This window comes from Saccopteryx bilineata, chromosome 4 (genome assembly GCF_036850765.1).
Source record: "Saccopteryx bilineata isolate mSacBil1 chromosome 4, mSacBil1_pri_phased_curated, whole genome shotgun sequence".
Classification (NCBI taxonomy): Eukaryota; Metazoa; Chordata; class Mammalia; order Chiroptera; family Emballonuridae; genus Saccopteryx; species Saccopteryx bilineata.
Genome location: NC_089493.1, coordinates 37,417,530 through 37,443,199, shown reverse-complemented (window position 1 = coordinate 37,443,199; position 25,670 = coordinate 37,417,530). Strand labels below are relative to the sequence as shown.

The 25,670-nt window shown below is 39.7% G+C and overlaps 1 protein-coding gene and 1 non-coding gene across 5 annotated transcripts in view; one reads left to right on the top strand and one right to left on the bottom strand.

Moving 5' to 3' along the window:
- The window catches only part of PPP2R5E (protein phosphatase 2 regulatory subunit B'epsilon), a 168,026-nt gene that overhangs the window by 140,507 nt on the left and 1,849 nt on the right, over positions 1-25,670 (bottom strand). For 2 of the 4 annotated variants that reach the window (XM_066277869.1, XM_066277867.1), the window contains exon 2: positions 24,266-24,429. In XM_066277869.1, coding sequence (XP_066133966.1) covers positions 24,266-24,422 — 157 coding nt within the window. In that variant the 5' untranslated portion in view covers positions 24,423-24,429. The remainder of the gene's footprint in view (positions 1-24,265; positions 24,430-25,670) is intronic. The other 2 variants (XM_066277868.1, XM_066277872.1) reach the window with 1 other exon arrangement.
- TRNAI-GAU (transfer RNA isoleucine (anticodon GAU)) lies at positions 23,704-23,779 on the top strand. Its single transcript has one exon. It is a non-coding gene; the product is annotated as a tRNA-Ile (tRNA).

Sequence of the window (25,670 nt, the reverse complement as noted above, 5' to 3'; positions counted from 1 at the left end):
ACTAAATAAATGGCTGTTGTATTTAAGCCACCAAGTTTTAGAGTGGTTTCTTAAGCAGCAAAAGCTGATTTCAGTATCTTTTTATGCCTCAAATCAAATGCTAAACATTAAGCTCTCTTGGTTTCTTTAAAGGCATTATACCGAAACAAATTTCAATTCTAAAGTAAATTGATAGAGAATGGGCATGATGTTGCTGAGCTGATTAGAAAAGGAGAGAGCACAAGTCACAAATTACAATGCAGCTCATTAAAGTGTGGTATGACAGCGACGGAGCTGAGTTCTTTATGCAATGAAATATTAAGATAAGGATCTCAGAAAACAGGGAGAATAAATGATTTCACACCAACAGAAATTCTCTTTTCAATGCCCCACATACCTTTTCAGAAAATTACTAAGTACTTTACCCTCCTATTGAACATTAAAAATAATGCTTTTTTAAGGTGATCGAGATAGAAGAGCAATTAAAGCTCTTTCCTTATAGAAGAAACCAATTACATTAGAGATCACAAGCTGGGCTTCTCTTCCTTGGCTGATAAGACAGATGAGTAGATGGGCAGACGGATGATGGGTGGATAAAAGGACAAACACACACATCAAATAACACCTTATAATCCTGACTGCTAGTTTGGTTATTTTTAGAATAAGCATTTATGCTATATGGAAAAACTCATATATTTCCTCACGTTACAATTAATTATACAAAGGTTTAAGTATGATGATCAGCAATGAATGTTCAGTGGATCGTTTTATTCCCAGTAGTTTTCTTACTTTCTATTAGTTTGGAAAACAAACACATGACTATCTGTCTGTTTTACACTCAATTCTTTTTTCAATGTCAAGGTAGAAAGTAAAACCCTCCCTTCCTATTCCCCACAGATAACCACTGTTCACAGCTTTTTTGTATCTCCTTCTAGACTATTTCTCTCTTAAAACTTATGTTTGACACTACAATTTTAAAAACTTTAACATTTATAATTCTTTCCAGCTATCCTATAAATTAAGTAGAATCCTCCCTGTATTTGTGTTGTTATCAGAGCTTTCCAAACTCTAAAAAACTCTAACATTAATATTTATTATATGCTGACTGGCTGGATTTATGAAACAGCTCATCCATTATCACAAAAAAAGAAAAAACAACTAAACAACAATGAATGACTCCAGTCTCCTTCAAAAAAAAAGGAAACCCAAGTATCTAATGGATGGAGAAAAATTACCTTTTTTGGAACTGAAACAGAAATTGTTTGGATGGTTCAATGAAAGCACTCACTACAGTTTATGGGCCTAAGTTTATATTTGACATGTGGAATGAGTTTTAGAGAAGAAGAAGAAAATTCCTGGAGACAGATCCTGATTATCTATGTTTCTGAGGATACAATCACCAAAGAAAGGCCCCCTAGGGTCATGCACTGGTCTATTCAGAATATACATTGCATCTCCTTCAAGTACAAAGGACAAGGACAGATAGTTTTATCATTATGTAGAGCAAAATGAAGAGCCCCGGACACATGTTTTTAGTAAAAGAATATCCTCCCAAATACTGTATACAGATTTTCAAAAACATGAACCACTGTGTTTCTCCTGTTACTTAGAAATTTAGCAAACCACATAAAATCTTTGCACCTCTTAATTATACTCAATAATGAAGGGATAGAAACTTGAATAATCTAAAATTCACTTCCTCATGAGTATTAAAAATGTACGAACTGGGGGGGGGGGCACTCCTACAACAGTAATCAGAAACTTTTCCTTTTTAATTACGACTGCCTAAGGCCCGAATTAAAATGAGCTTTTTAAATATCCTAAACACACAATAAACAAAAGTAAAGACAGGCTGGGTGAAGAGAAAATTCCATCTAAGAGGAAAGAGAAACTACACAGAGGAGCAGGGTAGTAACTGTGAGAGCATTCATCTTTCATTAATCATGACCAGCCAGAACCAGTGCTGCTGAGCTGACAGAAATCCCTATAAGGAACCAGGGGCCGGTCCAGAAAGAAAGGGCTAGAAAATTACACTCTCCCACAGCTCACTCCTCCACTCACACTCTACCCACAAATCTGCCCAGAGGAGACCGTGCAGAGGCAATGCTTTTCAGGTCCTGGGTTCTTTGAAAAGTTTTCTATGGTGTATTCCAAGGAGAGCAGCAAACTGTCAGGTTAGTACCAGCAGCAATTCTTGTGAATCAGCAAATCTCTGTCTGCTCTAAACCCAAGATGTGACTGGAAACTGAGTTGTTTTTGTTGTCAAGGCTGCTACCTGAAATTCATTTAATGTTTGTTACACTATTTCTGCTCTTCAAAGCTGATCAAATAAATACTATCTAATAAAGACCCCACTAGGCCTGACCTGTGGTGGTGCAGTGGATAAAGCATTGACCTGGAAATGCTGAGGTCGCCAGTTCGAAACCCTGGGCTTGCCTGGTCAAGGCACATACGGGAGTTGATGCTTCCAGCTCCTCCCCCCCTTCTCTCTCTCTGTCTCTCCTCTCTCTCTCTCTCTCTCTCTGTCTCTCCCTCTCCTCTCTCAAATGAATAAATTTTTTTAAAAAATTTTTTTAAAAGACCCCACTAAATTTTGGTATCTGAACAACCGCCATATTCATTCATTCATCCATTCATTCATCCATTCATTCATTCATCCATCCATTCATTCATTCATTCATTCAATAAACACTCATTGCATGTCTCCTTACACACCAGACACTGCCAGATCTCAATCAGAGCTGAAATGATGGAGGATAAAACCAGAAAAGGAAACGTCAAAGCACTCAACAATCTTCGATAATTATAAGCCGTTAGATTCATAGTCTATGTTGTGTCCAAAACAGTACCTTTTTGGCTCATCACAGCACGCCAAAAACTCTCACCATTTTAAAAAACTTCCATAAAAGAATATTTAAGATAACAACTGGAAAAGAAAAAAGAATGAGTAAGAAGTGATTTTTTGAGTCAGCACCATTTTATATACATGAAGAATTCCCTTCCTAGCTGAAAGGATGGTTTCACTCAACAAGTACTCACTGAGCAGTGAAGATGTGCAGGGGGCACTATCCTAGACAATGGGAACACAATCATGAATGGATACTGTGTTCCCTAACCTCCAAGATGGATATATCAGAACTGTCAATTACCAAGTGCCTACCCTGTATCAGCACTGGTCTAGGCATTTCACATACTAATCCTGCAAGGCAGATGATACTGTCACTACTTTACAAATGAGCAAAATGAGGCTCTAAGAAGGTCATTTGCCCAAGGTCATCCAACATGCAGGGCAAACTGGCTGGAATTGTAAGACTGGCTGGTTGGCTCACAAACCTATCCTCTTTCCATAACTCTACCCAATGGACATGCAACATCTTTGTATCTTCAGCATCAGTCTATCTAGCTATCACTTTATTCCTGATCTGGCCATAGCTCTACATGCCCTAAGCAAACTAACCTGCAAACCAACTAAGGAAGAAAAAATACAGAAAGGAAAAAACCAAATGTCAAAAATTCTTTTTCTAAAAAAAAAGTTGTTTAACAACTATAGAGGACAGTCTCTCACTTCAGGAAAGCTGAAGTCAACAGTACATATACCCATAGTGCCCTGCCTTGACCGAGGCTCTCTTAAGACTGGAACCTTTATTTTAAATCTTTAAAATAAAAAGTAAAATCTCAAGGCAGAACAGACACATCAGCATCTACCAGCTCAAGAAGGTAACTTGGAGAGAGACTTCTGATTGACACAGCAATTCAACCACACTTACTAAACTCTGAACTGACAGTTATGTATTTCCTAAAACCTTGGTTTCCCTCATTCTATACCTACTTCAAATTATTTTTATTAATGTTTATTTTATTGATTCCAGAGAGAGGAAAGGAGAGAGGAGAGAGAGACATGATCTGCTCCTGCATGTGCACTGACCAGGGATCAAACCCACAGCCTCTGTGCTTTGAGAATGCTCTAACCAACCAAGCAATATGGCCAGGACTACCTACTTATATGTAAGTGTTGCTTTTTGAATATTTTCATTCACATTTATTTTATTTAAACTCATTACAAAAGGAAAATATCCACTGGGATTGAGTACATTTCCTGTCTTAATAAAAACTGAAGACCTATCAATGACAACAATCAGTATCTTGAGATAAGTATGAGAAATGAACGGTGTAGAAATTATACTAATAACTTCCCAAGAAGGAGAAAAAGGAAAAATAACTTTCTAGGTCTGCATAAAGACTAAATACAGGTTTCACTGCTAATCAAAATTATAGATGCTCAACAAATCCATCTTGATCCAGTACTATAAATATACAAGTTTCCTGTAACAATAACACCCTCTATTTCTACTTTATGTCAAAATGATGGTCACAACACACTAATATTATGTTATGTTAATAATTTCAGTTCATAAAAATAGCTTTAGGTAAAAACTCATAGATGTAGCAAGTGTCTACGATATTCATATTCTAAGCCACTTGCTCCAAAGATACTTTGGCAAAACTCTTAGCAACATATTTACATTTTTTTAAAAAACGTTTTCAATGCTCCCACTTAATGAAAGAGGCTAGGTTAACAGCTATTTCCTATCTGTCCAGGTAACATTCACCAACCTCTCAGCAACCAACAATAGTCCCTCCCGATGTTTCACAGTGACAATGTTCAGTGTCATCACACACATCCAACTCCCCAATGCCCCACAAAACACCACACATACCAGCTGGGAAGACAGGTGAACACAATGCTTTAACATCTGTCATAAAGCAAAGCTGCTCACACATGGCTAGACTAGCCCTCTGATCTGGTAATATAATGACTTTGACAGCTTCCAAATGTTACTTCACTCAAAAATACTTTATAATTGCTTTTTGAAGTTCATAAGCAAATGCAATATACAGTGGTATATTGTTTTATTTAAACAGTTTAGTCTATGGATAGGCTTAACGGGCTTCAAATAAACAGCCACTTCTCTAAAACATAAAATACAGAAATAAGTCATCTTTAAAAGACCGATTTGAAACCGAAGTCTTAAAACACAGATTATAAGTAGTTTTTATAAACAAATAATAACACCAACAATGATGGCAAAGTCAGCTAACATATAGCACCATGATCTTTATTAACTTAATCAATATTGAAATCATCCTATGTAGATTTTTTGTTGTTGTTATATTTTTCTGAAGTGAGAAGTGGGGAGGCAGACAGACTCCTGCATGCATCTGACTGGGATCCACCCGGCATGCCCACCAAGGGGCAATGCTCTGCCCATCTGGGGTGTTGCTCCCTTGTGGCCAGAGCCATTCTAGCGCCTGAGGAGGAGGCCATGGAGCCATCCTCAGCACCCAGGCCAACTTTGCTCCAATGAAGACTTGGCTGCGGGAGGGGAAGAGAGAGAGAGAGACAAAGGAAAGGGGGAAGGGTAGAGAAGCAGATGGGCGCTTCTCCTGTGTGCCCTGGCCAGGAATCGAACCTGGGACTCCTGTACGCCAGGCAGACGCTCTACCACTGAGCCAACCAGCCAGGGCCCTATGGAGAAATTTTTTATCTCTCATCTTTTTCAAATGAGTCAAGCAAAATTTCATGATTATCTCACCAAGAAAAAGGAAAATAACTGCTCAATTAGCCTTGTATTTATGAAGAGAATTGAGTACCAATCATTAACTATGATACCCTAATATGAAGAAATTATTCTCTCTTGCCTGACCAGGCAGTGGCGCAGTGGATAGAGTTTAGAACTGGGACGCAGAGGACCCAGGTTCGAAACCCTGAGGTTGCTGGCTTGAGCACAGGCTCAACTGGCTTGAGCGAGTGAGGGCTCATCAGCTTGAGTGCAAGGTCGCTCGCTTGAACGTAGGATCATAGACGTGACCCCATGATCACTGGTTTAAGTCCAAAGGTCACTGACTTGAAGCTCAAGGGTACTGGTTTGAGCAAGGGGTCACTTGCTCTGCTGCAGTCCCCCTGCCCCAGTCAAGGCACATACGAGAAAGCAATCAATGAACAACTAAGGTGCCGTGCCGCAACGAAGAACTGATGCTTCTCATCTTTCTCCCTTCTTATCTGTCCCTCTTTCTGTCTCTCTCTGTTCCTGTCACACACAAAAAAAAATTATTCTCTCAAAAAAGTATAGAATTATAAACAGCACTGTCTAAAAAAGGGGGGGGGGGTATTTTTCTAAGAAATATAGTGCAGTGCCCTGCTTACATTAGCATGCAAAAGAAAAATAATGTTCATTAAGTAAAACCTTAAGAAAATATAATTTCACCAATACTATGTTAATATTATATACATATTTGCACTCACAGGATTGTACATTGCTTGTCTGATCATAAAATGATTCCAAAATGATTCTGAAATTCATTTTTGTACCATTGAGGTATAACAGTGGTCATTTAAGTACTGACTGTCAAAACCACCAAACTCTACAGTCCTTTTATTTGTATTGTTGGACTCTCCGCAGGTCAGAGCCTGAGATAACCACAGATGATGCCTTCCCTTTTCTACAGACCATCTCAACTCCAGCTCTCCTTCAAGCACTGGTACTGGGAAGCACTCAGTCAGCTCAACTTTCATCACCCACAGAATGCAGCACAGATAACACAAAATAATTTAAATCATAATAGCTCGAGAAAATTTAAAATTAGCAAGTGACAAAGAGGTAGATTCAATTTTTAACTTTGTTCAATTTGTCAAATTTAAAACATTCAATTATTTATTTTTCCAATCTTCACAGTAACTATAACACCACCAATGTATTGTTGCTTGCTTATATGCTCATATAATTAACTTCAATTGGTGCTGACAATAATTCTAGCTCTAATCTTCTAAACTTTTATTCTCTTAATGAATTAAGTCCATTGTATTATGCCCCCCCCCACTATTCCAAGCTGCAGTTCAAAAAACAGTGAATTAAAACAAACGAAAACTTAAGATCATGAACTTCAATAACACAGGGTCAACCTATAGAGTATATAGCTGGCGATGGATTTTACTTAGTTATAAAAGGATATTCTGTACATTTCGTGTTTCTAGTCTAAAAGTAAATTGGTAATTCTTTTTAAAAGCAAGCAATGATTAAGTGATTTGTTTTCAAAGAAACCTCAGTATCATCAAATGACAAGCCCGATGTTACCATGACAAAAGAACTTTTTCTAATTCCAACTCCAACAATAAGACTATCACAAAGTAATTATAATGCTATTAATCATCACATAGAACAAACACATTTTTAAAGTGTAACACAAGAATATATAAACATGAGGGGGAAACATCATTCCTCATGACTGGATAAGGAGTTTATGAGTGATTTATATAATCTATGGTTGTATATTTACAGAAAAACACAAGGACAGGATCAAGGACAAATTTTAACCCAGCCTGAATGATTTGGTCCTGACAACCTAAATAGCTCCATCAGTCTCTGACCTCCAGCTACAATGGCCTTTAGAGAAAAGAATCTCATCAACCTTCATGTGTTGCTCATGACTGTGCTCCCAGGGCAGTTCCTGGTGCATCATACTGCTCAGAAAGTTGATGAATGAATGAATGGATTAAATTACACAGTCCACAGAACAATTACAAAATAAGAATTTAAGGCCTGTCGAAGAGACTATTTAGTGAGGCTATATATGCAGACTCTTTTCATAGCTGTTTGCTTCATATATACTTTGAAAAGTATCTGCATGTAATTTATTTCATTCAAGCGTCACCATAATTCAAGGGTATGAGTACAGGGTCTACCACTCCTAAGCCCAATAGCACCTAAATATACACCATTGCTAGAATACCCCACTAAACCCCTGGTCTGCAAACTGCGGCTCGCAAGCCACATGCGGCTCTTTGGCCCCTTGAGTGTGGCTCTTCCACAAAATACCACGTGCAGGCGCTACCTCGATAAGGAGTGTACCTACTTATATAGCTAAAGTTTAAAAAATTTGGCTCTCAAAAGAAATTTCAATCACTGTACTGTTGATATTTGGCTCTGTTGACTAATGAGTTTGCCAAACTAAACCAAAAAGCCTAAATCAATTTTACCATTAGTTGAAATGCCTTTTACAATGTTAAGATATAAATCTAGCCCTGGCCAGATAGCTCAATTGAGTAGAGAATCATCCCATATGGCAAGGTTGCAAGTTTGATCCCTGATCAGGGCACACACAAGAATCAACCAATGAATGCATAAATAAGAGAAACATCAAATTAATCTCTCTCTCTCTCTCTCTCACCAATAAATAAAACTTTTAAAGATATAAATCTAAATACAAAATATAGCTCTATCCAAAATCTTTAAGAAATAATTAAATCTAGATAAAACAGAAAGCTTTCTCAGCAGCCAAAGTTCATGTCAAAGTTCCTCGTAACTTAAACTTGACTGACAGGTCTCTATATCCAGCCACAGACAAGTAAATTTCAGAAGTTTTAGAATTTCATCTTAATAATTTTTTTTTTTTTTTTTTTGCATTTTTGCATTTTTCTGAAGCTGGAAACAGGGAGAGATAGTCAGACAGACTCCTGCATGCGCCCGACCAGGATCTACCCGGCACGCCCACCATGGGGCTACGCTCTGCCCACCAGGGGGCGATGCTCTGCCCATCCTGGGCATCGCCATGTTGCGACCAGAGCCACTCTAGCACCTGAGGCAGAGGCCACAGAGCCATCCCCAGCGCCCGGGCCATCTTTGCTCCAATGGAGCCTTGGCTGCGGGAGGGGAAGAAAGAGACAGAGAGGAAGGCATGGCGGAGGGGTGGAGAAGCAAATGGGCGCTTCTCCTGTGTGCCCTGGCCGGGAATCGAACCCGGGTCCTCCACACGCTAGGCCGATGCTCTACCGCTGAGCCAACCGGCCAGAGCCATCTTAATGATTTTTGATTAAAATAACTTTAAGCTTTCTTGTAGTAAAAGGAGTATATCTACTATTAAAACCACCAGACTGTTGTATCAGTTGTAGATGGAGATCAAATGAAGATGGAAGTGCCCTGGCCAGATAGCTTGGTTGGTTAGCATCGTCCCAAATCTCAGACGTTACCAGTTCAATCCCAGTCAGGGCACATATAGAAACACACTAATGTTCCCCTCTCTGTGTCTCTCTCCCCCTTTCTCCCTCTAAAAAAAAAAAAATCAATAAAGTAAACATTTTATTAAAATGTAGAGGGAAGCATAGAAGGACAAGGCAGAATAGACAGCCTTGAAATATCCTTTTACTTTTAACAAGTCCCTTGTATTCATCTTTCAAGTCATTTTGGCTTTTGCTCACAAATTGGAGAAAAATACCAATTCTTCTCATGCATTACTATGTTTCTGGAAAATTAGCTTGATGAGACAAAAGCTGAAGTAGCCTCCTGACTCTCAAAAAAAAAAAAACTCATTTAGGCTACAAAAGTTCTTGATTCTAAAATACTCATTCAAAAAAAGTGTTCTATGCCTATACTGGAATACACACAATAGCTGTGATTTCCAATCTGCTAATATGATAGCTCCTGAAGCCTGAACCCATTCTGAAGTCTGAGTTTATTTTCTTAGAAGATGTGGCAGAGGGTTATCCCCTTCTAGGGGTGCTCTGGTAAAAATATAGTTCAAACCTGACCAGTGAGGGACACTGAGGTCCCAGGTTCAAAAACTGAGGTTAACAGCTTGAGTGCGGAGTCACTAGCTTGAGCGTGGGATCATCCACAGGACCCTATGGTTGCTGGCCTGAGCCCCAAGTTGGCTGGCCTGAACAAGGGGTCAATAGCTTAGCTGGAGCTTCCCCATCAAGGCATATATGAGAAGCAATCAATGAACAACTAAAGTGCCATAACTACAAGTTGATGCTTCTCATCTCTTGCCCTTTCTATCTCTCAAAAAAAAAAAAAAAGGATAATTCAAAAGTCTGTATCAGTGGTAGTCAACCTGGTCCCTACTGCCCACTAGTGGGCGTTCCAGCTTTCATGATGGGCTGTAGCAGAGCAACCAAAGTATAAATAAAAAGATAGATTTAACTATAGTAAGTTGTTTTATAAAGACTTATTCTGGCCCTGGCCGGTTGGTTCAGTGGTAGAGCGTCAGCCTGACGTGCAGAAGTCCCGGGTTCGATTCCCAGCCAGGGCACACAGGAGAAGCGCCCATCTGCTTCTCCACCCCTCCCCCTCTCCTTCCTCTCTGTCTCTTTCTTCCCCTCCCGCAGCAGAGGCTCCACTGGAGCAAAGATGGCCCGGGCACTGGGGATGGCTCCTCAGCCTCTGCCTCAGGCGCTGGAGTGGCTCTGGTCGCAAGAGAGCGACCCCCCGGAGGGGCAGAGTGTCGCCCCCTGGTGGGCGTGCCGGGTAGATCCTGGTCGGGCGCAAGCAGGAGTCTGTCTGACTGTCTCTCCCCGTTTCCTGCTTCAGAAAATACAGAAAAGAAAAAAAAAGACTTATTCTGCCAAACTTGGTGAAAATCCGACATAAAGTACTTGGTAAGTAATTATTTTTTTTTTTTTAGTAATTATTATTACATGCTTTAACTTGCTGTAACTCTGCTTTATAAATTTTATAAAGTAAAGTTACTTCCCTACTTTATAAATCACCATTACTGTGGAACCGGTGGCTGTTAGAAAATTTTACTACTAACAGAGATACAAAAGTGGGCAGTAGGTATAAAAAGGTTAACTACCCCTGGCCTATATCTTCCTTATTAGAAGACAGAACTTTTTCTGGTATGATGCCAAATCCTAATATTCTTCACATTCTTTCTAATGTTTTACTTTGAACAGTTTTCCAAGTACAAGCAACCATGAATTAATTAAATGTGCCATTACCATAAAATGAAAGTCCTTCATGGTGCCCTACATAAACGGATGAACTTTTACCAGATCTCTTCCCTTACAACACTACGTAGTCTGACACAAGATCCAGGACCAGAGGAGTGACTCAAAGAAAGATCAACAACAAATAGAATGTTTGGGGAAGGAATATTTTATTAAGCAATCAACCATATATTAGGCAGTTTACCCACCTGATCTCATGCCTCATAACCACCTTGGGAAGTAGTAGTCCCATTTTTTTTTAATTTTTTTTATAAAGATTTTATTTATTCATTATAGAGAGGGGAGAGAGAGAGAGAGAGAAGAGGGGAGGAGCAGAAAGCATCAACTCCCATATGTGCCTTGACCAGGCAAGCCCAGGGTTTTGAACCGGCAACCTCAGCATTTCCAGGTTGACACTTTATCCACTGTGCCACCACAGGTCAGGCAGTATTAGTCCCATTTTACAGAAGTGAAAACTGAAGCTCCAAAGAGGTTCACAAAAGCTAGAATGATCACCTATACTTCAAACCATACCCGCTCCTATAATAAGCAATTTCCCAAAGATGAAAAGATGAATGATAAAGGACACCACAGCCAGAATGCTACCAGTTTACCAAACCCTGACCACCCTGTGGTTGACATGCCTTTACTGGGACAGCATCTGAGTCCTATAGGAGTCCAGAGAGGCAGCCTCCCACCGCCCCCCTTGTGAGGCACCATCTACCCTTCCTGCCTGCCTCCTGGCTGCACCGCTTGGCCCTTCCAAGGAGCCCAGTCGTAAGCCCACTGTTCTTCCAGGAATCCTGCCCATCATCACCTACCTAGAGCTTCCCACAGTGCTGCTGCCCACCCACCTACTCCCCCACTTCTTTTCTCAGCTTCTCCTTCCCATACTTCAGTATCCTAATAATTTTCAGGTTCCCTCAAAAGGTAGTAAGATGACTCACTCAGTCAATCATCCCAGCACAGCATGAGCAAGATGGCAATTAGCTCCAACGCTCACCTGTCTTCATCTACTGCTACTGCACAGAGTAGGGAAGGCACCGTCTTCGCAGCCAGATGGGCCTGTGGTCCAGACCTGGCTCTCTCGGCAGGAGTGGGCAAGTTACTCGGCTCAGTTAACAGCAAACATCCTTGCTCTGGGAGGTGCTGGGAAGCTTCAATGAGACACCATGTACTCGCCTGGCACACAGCAGAACAGACACTGCTTCTCTTCTCCTTCTAAACTATTCATTCTCCAGCAAAGATAAGTTAACTTTCTCCTCCCAACTTCTTCCAGGTCCCCAGCTATCCCAGGAAAAACACTTTTTCATAGTACACTCAATTTTACCATTGGTAGTCCTATTCACCGAGCTTAATTTTCCAAATCATCACGCTGTAGCCATGTAATAATTTCTACTTTCCAACACCTTTTAAAATTCTGTTTGATATCAAAAAGAATTAGAAATCAGGAGAGACATGCAGAAGAAACCTCTTGTCATGAGCTCTCCTTTGTACAGAAAGGTATTATATGACAAATTCTCTCTTTCTGCTCTGAGTGAGGAAACTGACACCTACTATCCAAAGCAGCAGTCCCTAGTCTTTGGAAAAACTCTTCTAAGAATCTGATGAAAGCTCTAAAGCCTTTGCCCAGCAAAATGTCAGTCTGCACAAAGACACAAAATACTGCCTGGAATTTCAAGAGGGTCAAGGGCTCTCTGAAACCCACCCACCTCGACAAAGAGCCATCTATGATACTCCTTAAACTGGCAAAATCCTCAATTCAGATTTTGTTCTGTATAGTGCAATAAATTCAAACGCCTGGACAAAAACCTCAAGAAGGTAAAGAAAGATTTCGCATTCACTTCTTCACATCTCTGGCTCAAAACAAAATGCTACAAAACTAACAGGGCTCAAAACCTAAAGAGGAGGTTTACTCTTAGAGGCAAAAACTCAAAACAAAGATGTGCTCAGGGCTGGGCATGTTTCAGGGAATGATCAAGGGAAAGGGAAATAAAAAAATAAAGTTATTAGAACTCTATACGTTTTATTTTGCAATATCATACTTTTTAACATCCTATGTCCATGTGTGTTCTTAATGGGCATTACATATTTGTATAATAGCACATGTTTAAAATGTATAAACAGATACATGTTAATTTTACTGAAAGGAGTAAGCAATTACAAAAGAAAGGTTTAGACATCCTGTGCCAGTAAACAACTTCCAATTAAGTTATTTAACAAAAATTTTACCTGGTAACTCTCCAGAAATGTAATTTCCCTTGCAAATAATTACAATAGCCAACTTTAATTCTTATTCCTGAAATCAGAAGTCAGTTTGAAACTGATATTGACTAAATAGTAATGCTGAGATTGTTCCTTCCGTAAGAACTAGTTCTTCTTTCTGCTTTAAAAGTCTAACCCTATTTGACATAATCAAATGTCAAAATAACCTGGAGGCCCTGGCCGGTTGGCTCAGTGGTAGAGCGTCGGCCTGGCGTGCGGGGGACCCGGGTTCGATTCCCAGCCAGGGCACATAGGAGAAGCGCCCATTTGCTTCTCCACCCCCCCCCCTTCCTCTCTGTTTCTCTCTTCCCCTCCCGCAGCCAAGGCTCCATTGGAGCAAAGATGGCCCAGGCGCTGGGGATGGCTCCTTGGCCTCTGCCCCAGGCGCTAGAGTGGCTCTGGTCGAGGCAGAGTGACGCCCCGGAGGGGCAGAGCATCGCCCCTGGTGGGCGTGCCAGGTGGATTCCAGTCGGGCGCATGCGGGAGTCTGTCTGACTGTCTCTCCCCGTTTCCAGCTTCAGAAAAATACAAAAAAAAAATAATAATAATAACCTGGAGATGTTTTCTCTGAACCTATGTACCCTGATTGATCAATGTCACCCCATTAAAATTAATTAAAAAATAAAAAGTCTAGCACTCACAGCTATACATACTCCATACTGCCCCTCCTTAAATGGAAATAATCCATGTAATACATTAAAGAAATAAAAAACACTGATAAGCATTTTCCATTACTGTACAGTTCTTCCTACACTTATAATAATTATATCCTTCAACTCCTACAATATACCAAGCACTGAGCTAAATGTTTTACCCACTTGAAGACACCTAGTCTGACTCTATGAGCTAGGTTCTAATACTCTTTTAATTTGGAAGGTTAAAAAAATACATTGCTGAAAAGTCACATAGATGTAAGTGATCCCAGAATTGAAGCCCCCCTGTGTGTGACCCCCAGACCTCTATTCTTACCTCAAGAAGGCCACCTGCCTCCCTTAGGTAATTTATGTTATATATATAAGGTCTACCGGAAAGTTGTCCGTTTCTATCACAAGTTTCGACACGTAAGACATGTTTATTTGGCGCATGTGTGCCTATTTTTATCACTTAATGTATACATATTGACGTAGCAAATTAACTAAAACAAAGTTGATTCACATTAGTCTTATGTGTGAAGCGATAATGTACCCATGGCTACTGATAAAGTTCATTTACGCCACTGTAATTTTTACGAATTTCAACAAGGAAGAAATGCTACAGAAGCATGTTTGTCGCATCCACCATATTCCCCGGACTTAGCACCCTCCGACTATCATTTGTTTTTGTCCTTACAAAATTTTTTGAAGGGCAAAAAATTCAAAAATGAAAAAGATATCAAACAAGCACTGGTTCAATTTTTCACATCAAAAGATAAAACATTTTTCAAAAATGGGATATACAAATTGCCCTCACGCTGGCAAGAAATCATTAATAATAATGGCAATTATATTATTTAATAAAGTTTATTGATGGTAAGAAAAATTTGTATTTTGTTTTATTCCAAAAACAGACAAAGCCTGACCAGGCGGTGGCGCAGTGGATAGAATGTCAGACTGAGATGCCAAGGACACAGGTTCGAGACCCCGAGCTCGCCAGCTTGAGTGCGGGCTCATCTGGTTTGAGCAAAAGCTCACCAGCTTGACCCAAGGTGTCTGGCTCAAGCAAGGGTTACTCGGTCTGCTGAAGGCCCGTGGTCAAGGCACATATAAGAAAGCAATCAATGAACAACTAAGATGTCGCAATGCGCAACGAAAAACGAATGATTGATGCTTCTCATCTCTCCATTCCTGTCTGTCTGTCCCTGTTTATCCCTCTCTCTGACTCTTTGTCTCTGTAAAAAAAAAAAAAAAAAAAAGGATAGAACTTTCTGGTAGACCTTATATATTAGGTATATATTATTACATATTAGGTAACAATATAGTAATATATTTTTCAATTAATATGTTCCTATGTTTAATTTCTACTGTAACCCAAAAATAAGATTTCTATTTGGTTTTTATAAAATCTTCAAATACAAAAGATAGAAAAAATATATATATTTTTTTAAATAATGAAAGAGAATGTCATCACTGGCAAACAAATCAAAGAACCTTAGTTAGCCTCTTTATTTTTTAATGGCCCTAAGTGTTTTAATTGGTAATTTTGTTACCAGACAGGGACAGAGCCCAGAGCCGGTCTATCTCAGGCTGGCCTACAGGGTGCGGGTTCTTGACCTCATGCAGGAAAGATTTCACACACGAGTTCAAGTATTTTGAGAGTATGTTCCTCAAAGCTGGGGACAGCACAAGGAGGGCTTTAGGAGGAGCAAATGGAGAACCTAGGCAGGGCTGCTTCAGCTCTCTAGAAATGTCACAGGAAAAAAGTGAGCCTAGGCAGGGCTACTTTGGCTCACTGAGAAGTCAGAGGAAAGGGGATCCGGGAGATAGGTTCAGGGGGTCAGCCCAGGAGGAGCTGCCGGTTGCGAGTTTAATGGAGTCCCTTAGAGCTTAGGAGATGCACGCCTGTGGGGGGAAAAGAAGGGGAAGGGAGAGGCGTGGGCATGCTCCTGGGAGGGAGAGCACACTTAGTTAAGCCCTTTTGGCTCAGTGGTAGAGCGTCGGCCTGGCGTTCAGGAGTCCCGGGTTCGATTCCCGACCAGGGCACACAGGAGAAACGCCCATCTGCTTCTCCACCACCCCCCCCTCTCCTCCTTCCTCTCTGTCTCTCTCTTCCCCTCCCGCAGCCAAGGCTCCATTGGAGCAAAGTTGGCCTGGGCGCTGAGGTTGGCTCTGTGGCCTCTGCCTCAGGCGCTAGAATGGCTCTGATTGTGGCAGAGAGACGCCCCAGATGGGCAGAGCATTGCCCCCTGGTGGGCATGCCGGGTGGATCCCGGAAGGGCGCATGCAGGAGTCTGTCTGACTGCCTCCCCGTTTCCAGCTTCAGAAGAATACAAAAAAAAAAAAGAAGCCCTTTTGAAATAGAGAGACTTTACTGTTCTTTTTCAAGCATTACAAAATCTACTTGGTATTAAAATCTAACATTATTATAAAATAAAAGATTTGACAAGAGAAAATTAGATCATAAAACCTAGCTCTAAAAGTCCATTATAAATTTGAGATATGCTAGTTTCTCAAACTACATTAAAAAAAAAAGGTCTGGTCATCTGATCAATGCATAATTCAGTCCCCAAACACCAGCACAAAAAAGGGATTCACTGTATTTAACATCTTTTTATTATTATTACTGTTAGAAAGAGAGGAAGGGGGCCTGACCTGTGGTGGTGCAGTGGATAAAGCGTCAACCTGGAAACACCGAGGTTGCCAGTTTGAAACCCTGGGCCTGCCTGGTCAAGGCACATATGGGAGTTGATGTTTCCTGCTCCTCCCCCCTTCTCTCTCTCCCTATCTCTCTCTCCTCTCCAAAATGAATAAATAAAAATTTACAAAAAGAAAAAAGAGAGGAAGGGGGACAAAGAAAGAGAGAAAGAGAAACATCAATTTGTTGTTCCCCTTTACTTAGGAATTAGTCAATTGTTAAGACATGCCCTGGCATACGAGGATGACGCTCTAACCCAGTTGTTTTCAACAGCCAGTTTGCAAGAGTTAACTGGCACAAAATTTCTGGTGAACTAGCACTGGTTCACAGACCAGAAGTTGTTCTAACCAGCTGAGCTACCCAGCCAGGGCTCTACTTAACACCTTAAACTTTGTAAAATGCAAATGATGAATTCTCTAAGTAAAAGGAATCACTCAGTCTGTCATCCATGAAATCCACTCCATTCTCTCTCAAGACATGACTTCAATTTTCAACTTGAACCATGCAGAATCACCAGAGCAAAAAAACACTCTCAGGATTTTAAGCAAACACTCAGCAATTTGATCCCTTTATAAATAAAACGTCTTCATTAAACAAATTTATAATTTTGTGTATTACAAGTTAAAATAAAATTTGCATGACCCGGATTTGGGGAAATTTTGTTTTTAAAGTTTAGGAAGGAAAAAGAAATGTCTGCTACAATTACTAATAATCAACAATGTTCATTCATTTACTAACAAATACTTACTGAATGTCAACTATGTCCTAAGCACTGATTTAGGACCTAGAGATAAGATAAGCAAGGTTCCTACACCAAGTAAAATTATATTCTAATACAGAAGAGAGACAACATACAACTGAATAAACAAAGACTAAATAATTTCAAATTATAAATACGATGTAACAGCCTGACCTGTGGTGGCACAGTGGATAAAGTGTCGACCTGGAATGCTGAGGTTGCTGGTTCAAAACCCCAGGCTTGCCCAGACAAGGCACAAATGAGAAGAAACTACTATCAGTTCATGCTTCCCACTCCTCCCCACCCTTTCTCTCTCTCCTCTCTCTAAAATCAATAAATAAAATCTTTAAAAAAAAAAAAAAAAGAAAAGAAAAGAAAGAAACGTCAGGGAAAGATGTTGTAGGTACGTAAAGACTACCTCACATTCTGAAATTCATTTGGTGCCTCAGGACTTTTATGCCCTGGCTGGATTATACCCTGGAGAGGCCCAATTTATAATGAATTCTGTTGTTTACAACTTATAGTATTTACTGGTAAGTGTCCAATGTATATGTGTACACACACAACTAACATGATACTTAGAAAATAATAACAGCAATAATTCCTAAATTTTTACTCTAAGCCAAAAGCTCGTAACTATAGGGAGGAAGCAGGAATGGTAGGGCTAAATCTTTGAGAATCTGATAAAAGCAATAAACTCTGTCCTCTAGAAAAACTGCACATACATGCAACCATTACATATACTACTAGGAGCTTCTTTTTTATTAATTCTTTTAAATTGATATTTTAGAAAGATAGAAAGGGGGAGGGAGAGTGAGAGAGGGAAGAAGGGAAACATCAGTCTGTTTCAGTATGTGTCCTGACCAGGGATTGAACCCACACGGTTCCATATCAGGACGATGCTCCAACCAACCCATCTATCTGGCCAAAGCTATTAGAAGATTCTTAAAATCCTGAAGCTCACAAGGTTGCTGGCTCGAGCAAGGGGTTACTCGGTCTGCTGAAGGCCCGCGGTCAAGGCACATTTGAGAAAGCAATCAATGAACAACTAAGGTGTCGCAACAAAAAACTGATGATTGATGCTTCTCATCTCTCTCTGTTCTTGTCTGTCTGTCCCTGTCTATCCCTCTCTCTGACTCTCTCTGTCTGTGTAAAAAAAAAAGAAAGAAAAATCCTGAAGCTCAGTCATGATGCACACACATCCTATCCCCAAACAGAAATCCATGAACCCTAGGTTAAAAACTAAGCAGTGATTATCATACTCAGATAGTATGGGATATAAATGCAAGCTGCTACCCTACTTTTAAGTGATTAATAAATCAGAAACACTAACTCTCAATTTCTTTTGGCCCACTTAAGACTCTGAATGGGAACTATTTCCATTCTACAGAAACAAACTATTAGGATATATAAAGAAAAAATATTCCCTCCTAAAAGTGAATAAAATACCTCTTAACTACAAATAAGTATAATCTTTCACACATGAAAATGGTATAATCTAACACTTAATGTTCTTACCACGTCTTCCCCAAAAGAAAAACATTACCACAGTTTCAAAGACTGCAATGCTAGAAGTTACCATTTATTAACTTACCTGTGGTTCAGAAGAAAATTTATGATTAATTTTTAAAACAACCCCCCTCCAACCCCCCCCCCAGTCTCTCTCTCCTTCTACCTTTCACTACAATTTAGTTGTCTAAATAACATACATCATTAATTTAAGGTACAAACTAGATCAATGGTTCTTAACCTTTTTGATTCAGACACCTCTTTGAGAATCTGAACACTGGCATGGTCTTCTCCCATTTAAAAATGGACATACACATACAAAGTGTACAGATAATTTCAGGCTGCTCCAACGCATTTCAGATTCAATCAATGGGTAAGAATGTCTATACCCCCTGGTCGGCAAACCGCGGCTCGCGAGCCACATGCAGCTCTTTGGCCCCTTGAATGTGCTCTTCCACAAAATACCATGTGTGGGCGCTACCACAATAAGGAATGTACCTACCTATATAGTTTAAGTTTAAAAAATTTGGCTCTCAAAAGAAATTTCAATCGTATTGTTGATATTTGGCTCTGTTGACTAATGAGTTTGCCAATCACTGGTCTATATCATCTATACAAGAATATTAAGAATGGCTGCTTCCAGGAAGGGGAACTAGGAGAACCAAGTTGAAAGATTTTTTTCATTAAACATCCTTTTGTACCTTTTGAAATTTGAACCATACAACTGTATTAACTTTAAGAAATGAATAAATAAGCCCTGGCCGGTTGGCTCAGTGGTAGAGTGTCGGCCTGGCGTGCAGAAGTCCCGGTTCGATTCCCGGCCAGGGCACACAGGAGAAGCGCCCATCTGCTTCTCCACCCCTCCCCCTCTCCTTCCTCTCTGTCTCTCTCTTCCCCTCCCGCAGCCGAAGCTCCATTGGAGCAAAGATGGCCGGAGTGCTGGGGATGGCTCCTTGGCCTCTGCCCCAGGCGCTAGAGTGGCTCTGGTCGCAGCAGAGCAACGCCCGGAGGGGCAGAGCATCGCCCCCTGGTGGGCGTGCTGGGTGGATCCCAGTCGGGCACATGCGGGAGTCTGTCTGACTGTCTCTCCCCGTTTCCAGCTTCAGAAAAGTACAAAAAAAAAAAAAGAAATGAATAAATTTTTTTAAAAATTTGGCCCTGGCCAGTTTGCTCAATGGTAGAGCATCAGCCCGGCCTGTGGACATCCCAGGTTCGATTCCCAGTCAGGGCACACAGAAAAGGCAACCATCTACTTTTCCATCCCTCCTCCTCTCGTTTCTTTCTCTTTCTCTCTCTCTTCTCCTCCTGCAGCCATGACTCTACTGGAGAGAGTTGGCCCTGAGCACTGAAGATGGCTCACTGCTTCCACTTCAGGCACTAAGAAGAGCTCAACTGCTGAGCAACTGAGCAATGCCCCAGATGGGCAAAGCATCACCGCTTAAGTGGGCTTGCTGGGTGGAACCCGGTCGAGGCACATGTAGGAGTCTGTCTCTCTGCCTCCCCTCCTCTCACTGAATAAAAATAAATAATAAATAAAAATTACAGCCCTGGCCAGAGAGCTCGGTTGGTTGGAGCATCATCCTAAAGCACAGAGGTTGCCGGTTCAATGCCCAGTCAGGGCACATACAGGAACAGACTGATGTTCCTTCCTGTCTCTCCCTCTTTCCCTTGCTCACTAAAAACAGTAACCAAAATATTTTATAAATAAATAAATAAATACACTAAAAAAATGTGGCAAGATAGCAATGAAGTTGGTGAAACTCTCCAAAGATGTTTAAAAATAACTAATCTATAAAGCATTGTACCGAAGCACAGAGATTGCCGGTTCAATCCCTGGCCAGGGCACATACAGGAACAAATCAATGTTCCTGTCTCTCTCTCCCTCTCTCTTACTTTCTCCCTTCCTCTCTCTCTAAAAGTTAATAAATAATTTTACAAATTAAGTAAATAAATAATCTACTAAATTCAATACTTTTGCAAACTGTTTCTTTGGGGTTTTTGGTTGCAAAAGGTTTGTGACTGCAAAACTATGTTCTAGTTTTATAATTTTCAGAGATATTTCCAATTTAAACTTTTTTCTAAAACATAAGTCATATAATAATTCCACATTGTTCATATTATAACTTCTGAAATTCCAGTTGAATAATAGCTAGCATTTATTGAATATGGCACTAACACATTTACTTAAAGCAATACATAGAAAATTAAATCTATAGCTACCCTTTGGCATGTATATATAATTTATTCTATTTTCTCCTAAAGAAATAAGAGAAAAAGAAAAAAATTTCTCCTATATTTTCTTTATATTACATAAATTACTTCCTAAACTTGGTGAAAAGGCAAAACACAAAAGGTCAATTTTTAAGGAAAACAAAGGTCATTTAACAAACTCTTTACACTCACTATGACAATCAATAGCAATTACACATTTTTTAAGTCTACATCTGATAGTTCTTGTTATGCTCTAGATATTAAAATCTTATGAATGCTTTCCAGAACATTTTCCCAGAATAGGCTTACTACACAAGAATTACTTTTAGTCTACCCAGAATTAAGTTCATGCAGACATCTAGCATTATACAGTCCTGTTGCTCTTTGGAAGGTAAAGTTCTTGGAAATTTGACCATACTGCCAAACTTTACTTAAAAAATGAGAAAAGGATATACAAATGGCCAACAAGCACAGGAAAAGATGCTTATCACAAACCATTAGGGAAATGCAGATCAAAACCACAATGAATTTCCACTTCACACACATTATGATAGCTATTAAAAAAATCTGAAAATTCGCCTGACCTGTGGTGGCGTAGTGGATAAGGCATCAACCTGGAAATGCTGAGGTCGCCGGTTCGAGACCCTGGGCTTGCCTGGTCAAGGCACATGTGGGGGTTGGTGCTTCCGGCTCCTCCCCCCTGTCTCTCTCTCTGTCTCTCTCTCTGTCTCTCTCTCTCTCCCTCTCCCTCTCTCCTCTCTAAAATGAATAAATAAAATAAAATTAAAATTAAAAAAAAATTCATTTAAAAAAAAAAATCTGAAAATAACAAATGCTGGTGAGGATGTAGAGAAATTGGGTTGCTGGTGGGAACATGAAATGATGTAGAGCTTTGAAAAACAGTATGGTGCATCTTCAAAAAACATTAAACATTTCATCCAGCAATTCCACTTGGTGTACACCCCAAAAAAGTGAAAGAAGGGACTCAAACAGATACTTGTAGTATACTTATGTTCAGAGTGGCATTCTTCACAATAACAAAAAGGTGGAAGCAACCAAGTGTCCACTGACATGGGGATAAATAGTATATATATTCATCTTAAAAAAGAAGAAAATGTTGACACATGCTACAGCATAGATGAACCTTGAGGACATTATGCTAAGTGAACTAAGCCAGTCACAAGAAGACAAATATTGTAGGATTTCACTTACATGAGGTACCTAGAGTAGTCAAACTCATAGAGACATCAAGTATAGTGGTGGTTGCCAAGGGTTAGGCATAGGGAGAATGGAGAGTTAATGTTTAACGTATACAGTTTCAGTTGGGAAGATAAAAATGTTCTGAAGATGGGAAGTAGTGATGGATGCACAGCAATGTACTTAATGCTCACTTTTAAAATGGTTAAAATGGTTAATTTTATGTTATGTATAGTTTACAATAAAGAGATAAAAGACAACAAAATATTAAAATATATACCAAATTCTTCTCACACGTGCCTCTTTCACTACCCACAAATCCAATACCCTGGCTATGAGTGGTAGTTAAGTTCTAATAAAAATGTTTACCACGTGCCCCAAGAAATTAATACAACAAGTTTAAAGTTCTTTCTAATCCTAAAATGTTTAATTTGCTTCCTCAGAATAAAGTCCTTTGCCAGATATAAATAATAGCTCTTACATATCTAGTTCAAATTAAATAAGTTTCTAAAGAATCCAATATGCTGTCAAACTTTGTATTTCAAGCATGATTATTTTCATCCCTAGTTTTTCCTTCAGTTTTCTTTCAAAACCTCATAGACTATTTTCATTTTTACCAGCAAAATCTTTAGCCAGAACCCTCTCTCTCCCCCAACTTAGAAGAGCTTGTCTTTACTAACTGGTAGACATAACATCTTTATAGTAATCAGTATTCATTTAGCTTCCACCAATTTCAAGTATAAACATTGCAATATCATTTATAAATCTCCCACCCTTTAAAAAAAACTGGTCAGCCCTGGCTGGGTAGTTCAGGTGTTAGAGCGTCATTCCAATGAACCAAGGTTGTGGGTTCAATACCTAGACCAAGCACATACAAGAATCAACCAACAAATGCATGAATAGGTGGAACAACAAATCAATGTTTCTCTCTTTCTCTCTAAGAATCAATAGGAAAAAAAATTTTTAAACATACAAAATAATAATAAAAAATATTGTTCACAAGGGAAAAATACAAGCTTGAAATCTCCTAGGCTAAATTTTAACGATCCTCTACAATCACCAGTGTTTCTTACAATAACTTTTGATTTCACTAACTGTTACAGAAACTAGCAAAGGTTGATTCTGATAGTTTCCATGCTATCAATGCTATGTTCAAACAATCCCTGTTCATAAACATAAAGTGGACAGATGAAAATTTAAAGGAACAAAAAGTATCATTACACCTAAACAAAAGTTGAAAGATCTGATTTAGAAAAAAGAGATTCATATTAAAAATTAGTCCTAGTCCTTAATTCATTCCAATGGAAAAAGAATAGTATTATTAAACAAGTATGATCATCATATACATTTTCTATTTGTACTATCTGAAAACAGAAATGCATGTAATCAATTACTGACCATTTTTTTCTTGATTTTTAAAAATGAATTCTCTCAAACAGTATTTTTTATATATAAGTTAATGGTACCATCTCCCCTACAAGGTCTACTTTCTGTAACTAAGACTGCACAATTTGTAACTGTCACTGCATACAACATGTACATCTAAATGTCAACAGAAGAAAATACAAAAAATACAGACCCAACAGCTTAAAGTTTCTATGGCATTCAGTATTCCTACTTATCAATGTGAGAGATCCTCCTGATAATAAGTTTCTTTTCATTTATGCACAGCTATTTATATGAAATTGGGCCCTTCAAAAAGGAGAAAGGGGCCTTGGCCGGTTGGCTCAGCGGTAGAGCGTCGGCCTGATGTGCGGGGGACCCGGGTTCGATTCCCGGCCAGGGCACATAAGAGAAGCGTCCATTTGCTTCTCCGCCCCCTCTTCCTCTCTGTCTCTCTCTTCCCCTCCCGCAGCCAAGGCTCCATTGGAGCAAAGATGGCCTGGGCGCTGGGGATGGCTCCTTGGCCGCTGCCCCAGGCGCTAGAGTGGCTCTGGTGGAGGCAGAGCGACGCCCCGGAGGGGCAGAGCATCGCCCCCTGGTGGGCAGAGCCTCGCCCCTGGTGGGCGTGCCGGGTGGATCCTGGTCGGGCACATGCGGGAGTCTGTCTGACTGTCTCCCCGTTTCCAGCTTCAGAAAAATACAAAAAAAAAAAAAAAAGATGAAAGGGTATATCTGGTCACACACCAGTAACTTCAACAAGTCTGAACTCTCCTGTCCCTCCATTGTAACACAAAATTTTTAACAAATATAAAACTGTTCAAAAAGGAAATTATATACAGATACAAAAAGATCAATTGAAAAGGAATCCATCACCTGGTCATGAGCCTTACCTTTCAGCAGTGGCAGAGGTGTTAATTCAATAGGCTTGCCTTGAGACCTAAACTGTGAGGAGCTTTGTGACCTCTTCTGTCTGGCTTTTCTGACGGACTTCCGAGAAAATCCGTCTACTTTATCCACTGATGGAGGAGTAGTTGGTGCTGAGGACATATCCCTACTGAAGAGAAAGAGGTATCATAAACATATTCCCAAGGCAGAAGCATACATGTGAGTTACACAAATTCCAAAATTCCTATATATAATATTCATGAAAATGGGAATATGTGATAAAAAAAAAAAGCAAATAAAATCAATCAAAAGAAGTTTAAGAAACTCATGATCAGCCCTGGTTTGTTCAGTGGATAGAGCATCTGCCTGGCATGTGGATGTCCAGGATTCAGTCCCCAGTCAGGACACACATGAGAAGCGACCATCTGCTTCTCCTCCCCTCCCTCTCCCCCTTCTCTCTTTCTCTTCCTCTCTTGCAACCAGTGACTCGACTGGTTCAAGCAGCAGCCTGGGAGCTGAGGATAGCTCAGCTGATTCAAGCATTGGCCCCAGACTGGGGGGTTACCAGGTGGATCCCAGTTGGCGCACATGCAAGAGTCTGTCTCACTATCTCCCCTCCTCTCACTTTAAAAAAGAAAAAGTCATGTTCAAGGAAAAAACATAAAAATTTGGTGAAAAAACAGAATATAATTACTATATAATACTGCAAATCTAATTTATTATCTTGTTCCCATTACGATAAGCATTAAAGGTGCTCATTTAGACTTGAAGAACTCTATGCTATCTACTCATTTTCTAACTATAAAGCTGTTCTCATCTTGAGATTCCTGAAGTAATGTTGAAGCTATTCTGCAGCTGGAAAACTTCCTTTGATACATTTTCCCCAAGATATTTAATATTATGAATGGGCTTACAGTTGAAACCCTTATTGCCCTTCAAGAATCCACACCAATGTATCACAACAAGTGAAATTTACAATTACTGAAACTATCTAGGCATGACTTTTAATGCAATGTGCTTGCTATGTTAGCTATGATAAACTACACCACACAGCAAATGAGAACAGGCTAGATGACTTTAAACAGAACACATAAAAGGCATAATTAAAATCATTTCAAAGACGTCTTCTTTTTGAATGAAGCCATCTTAAATTATTAAAGCTTAATAAACAAAACTATGATGAAATGTGAACCAAAGCTGAAATGAAAGCTTACATTCACAGCCTACTTTGACAACCAAGTTGAGGTCCCTTGAAGTTCATCATCAAATATTAATTTTCATTCCATCAAACTGATGAAACCGAACAGTTCTTTTGGATTTTTTAATCCTGTCAAACTATTAAAATGAAGGCTATTTCCTAAAAGTAACAAGCATTAAGCTCAATTTCACTCACCAATTCAAACAGATGCC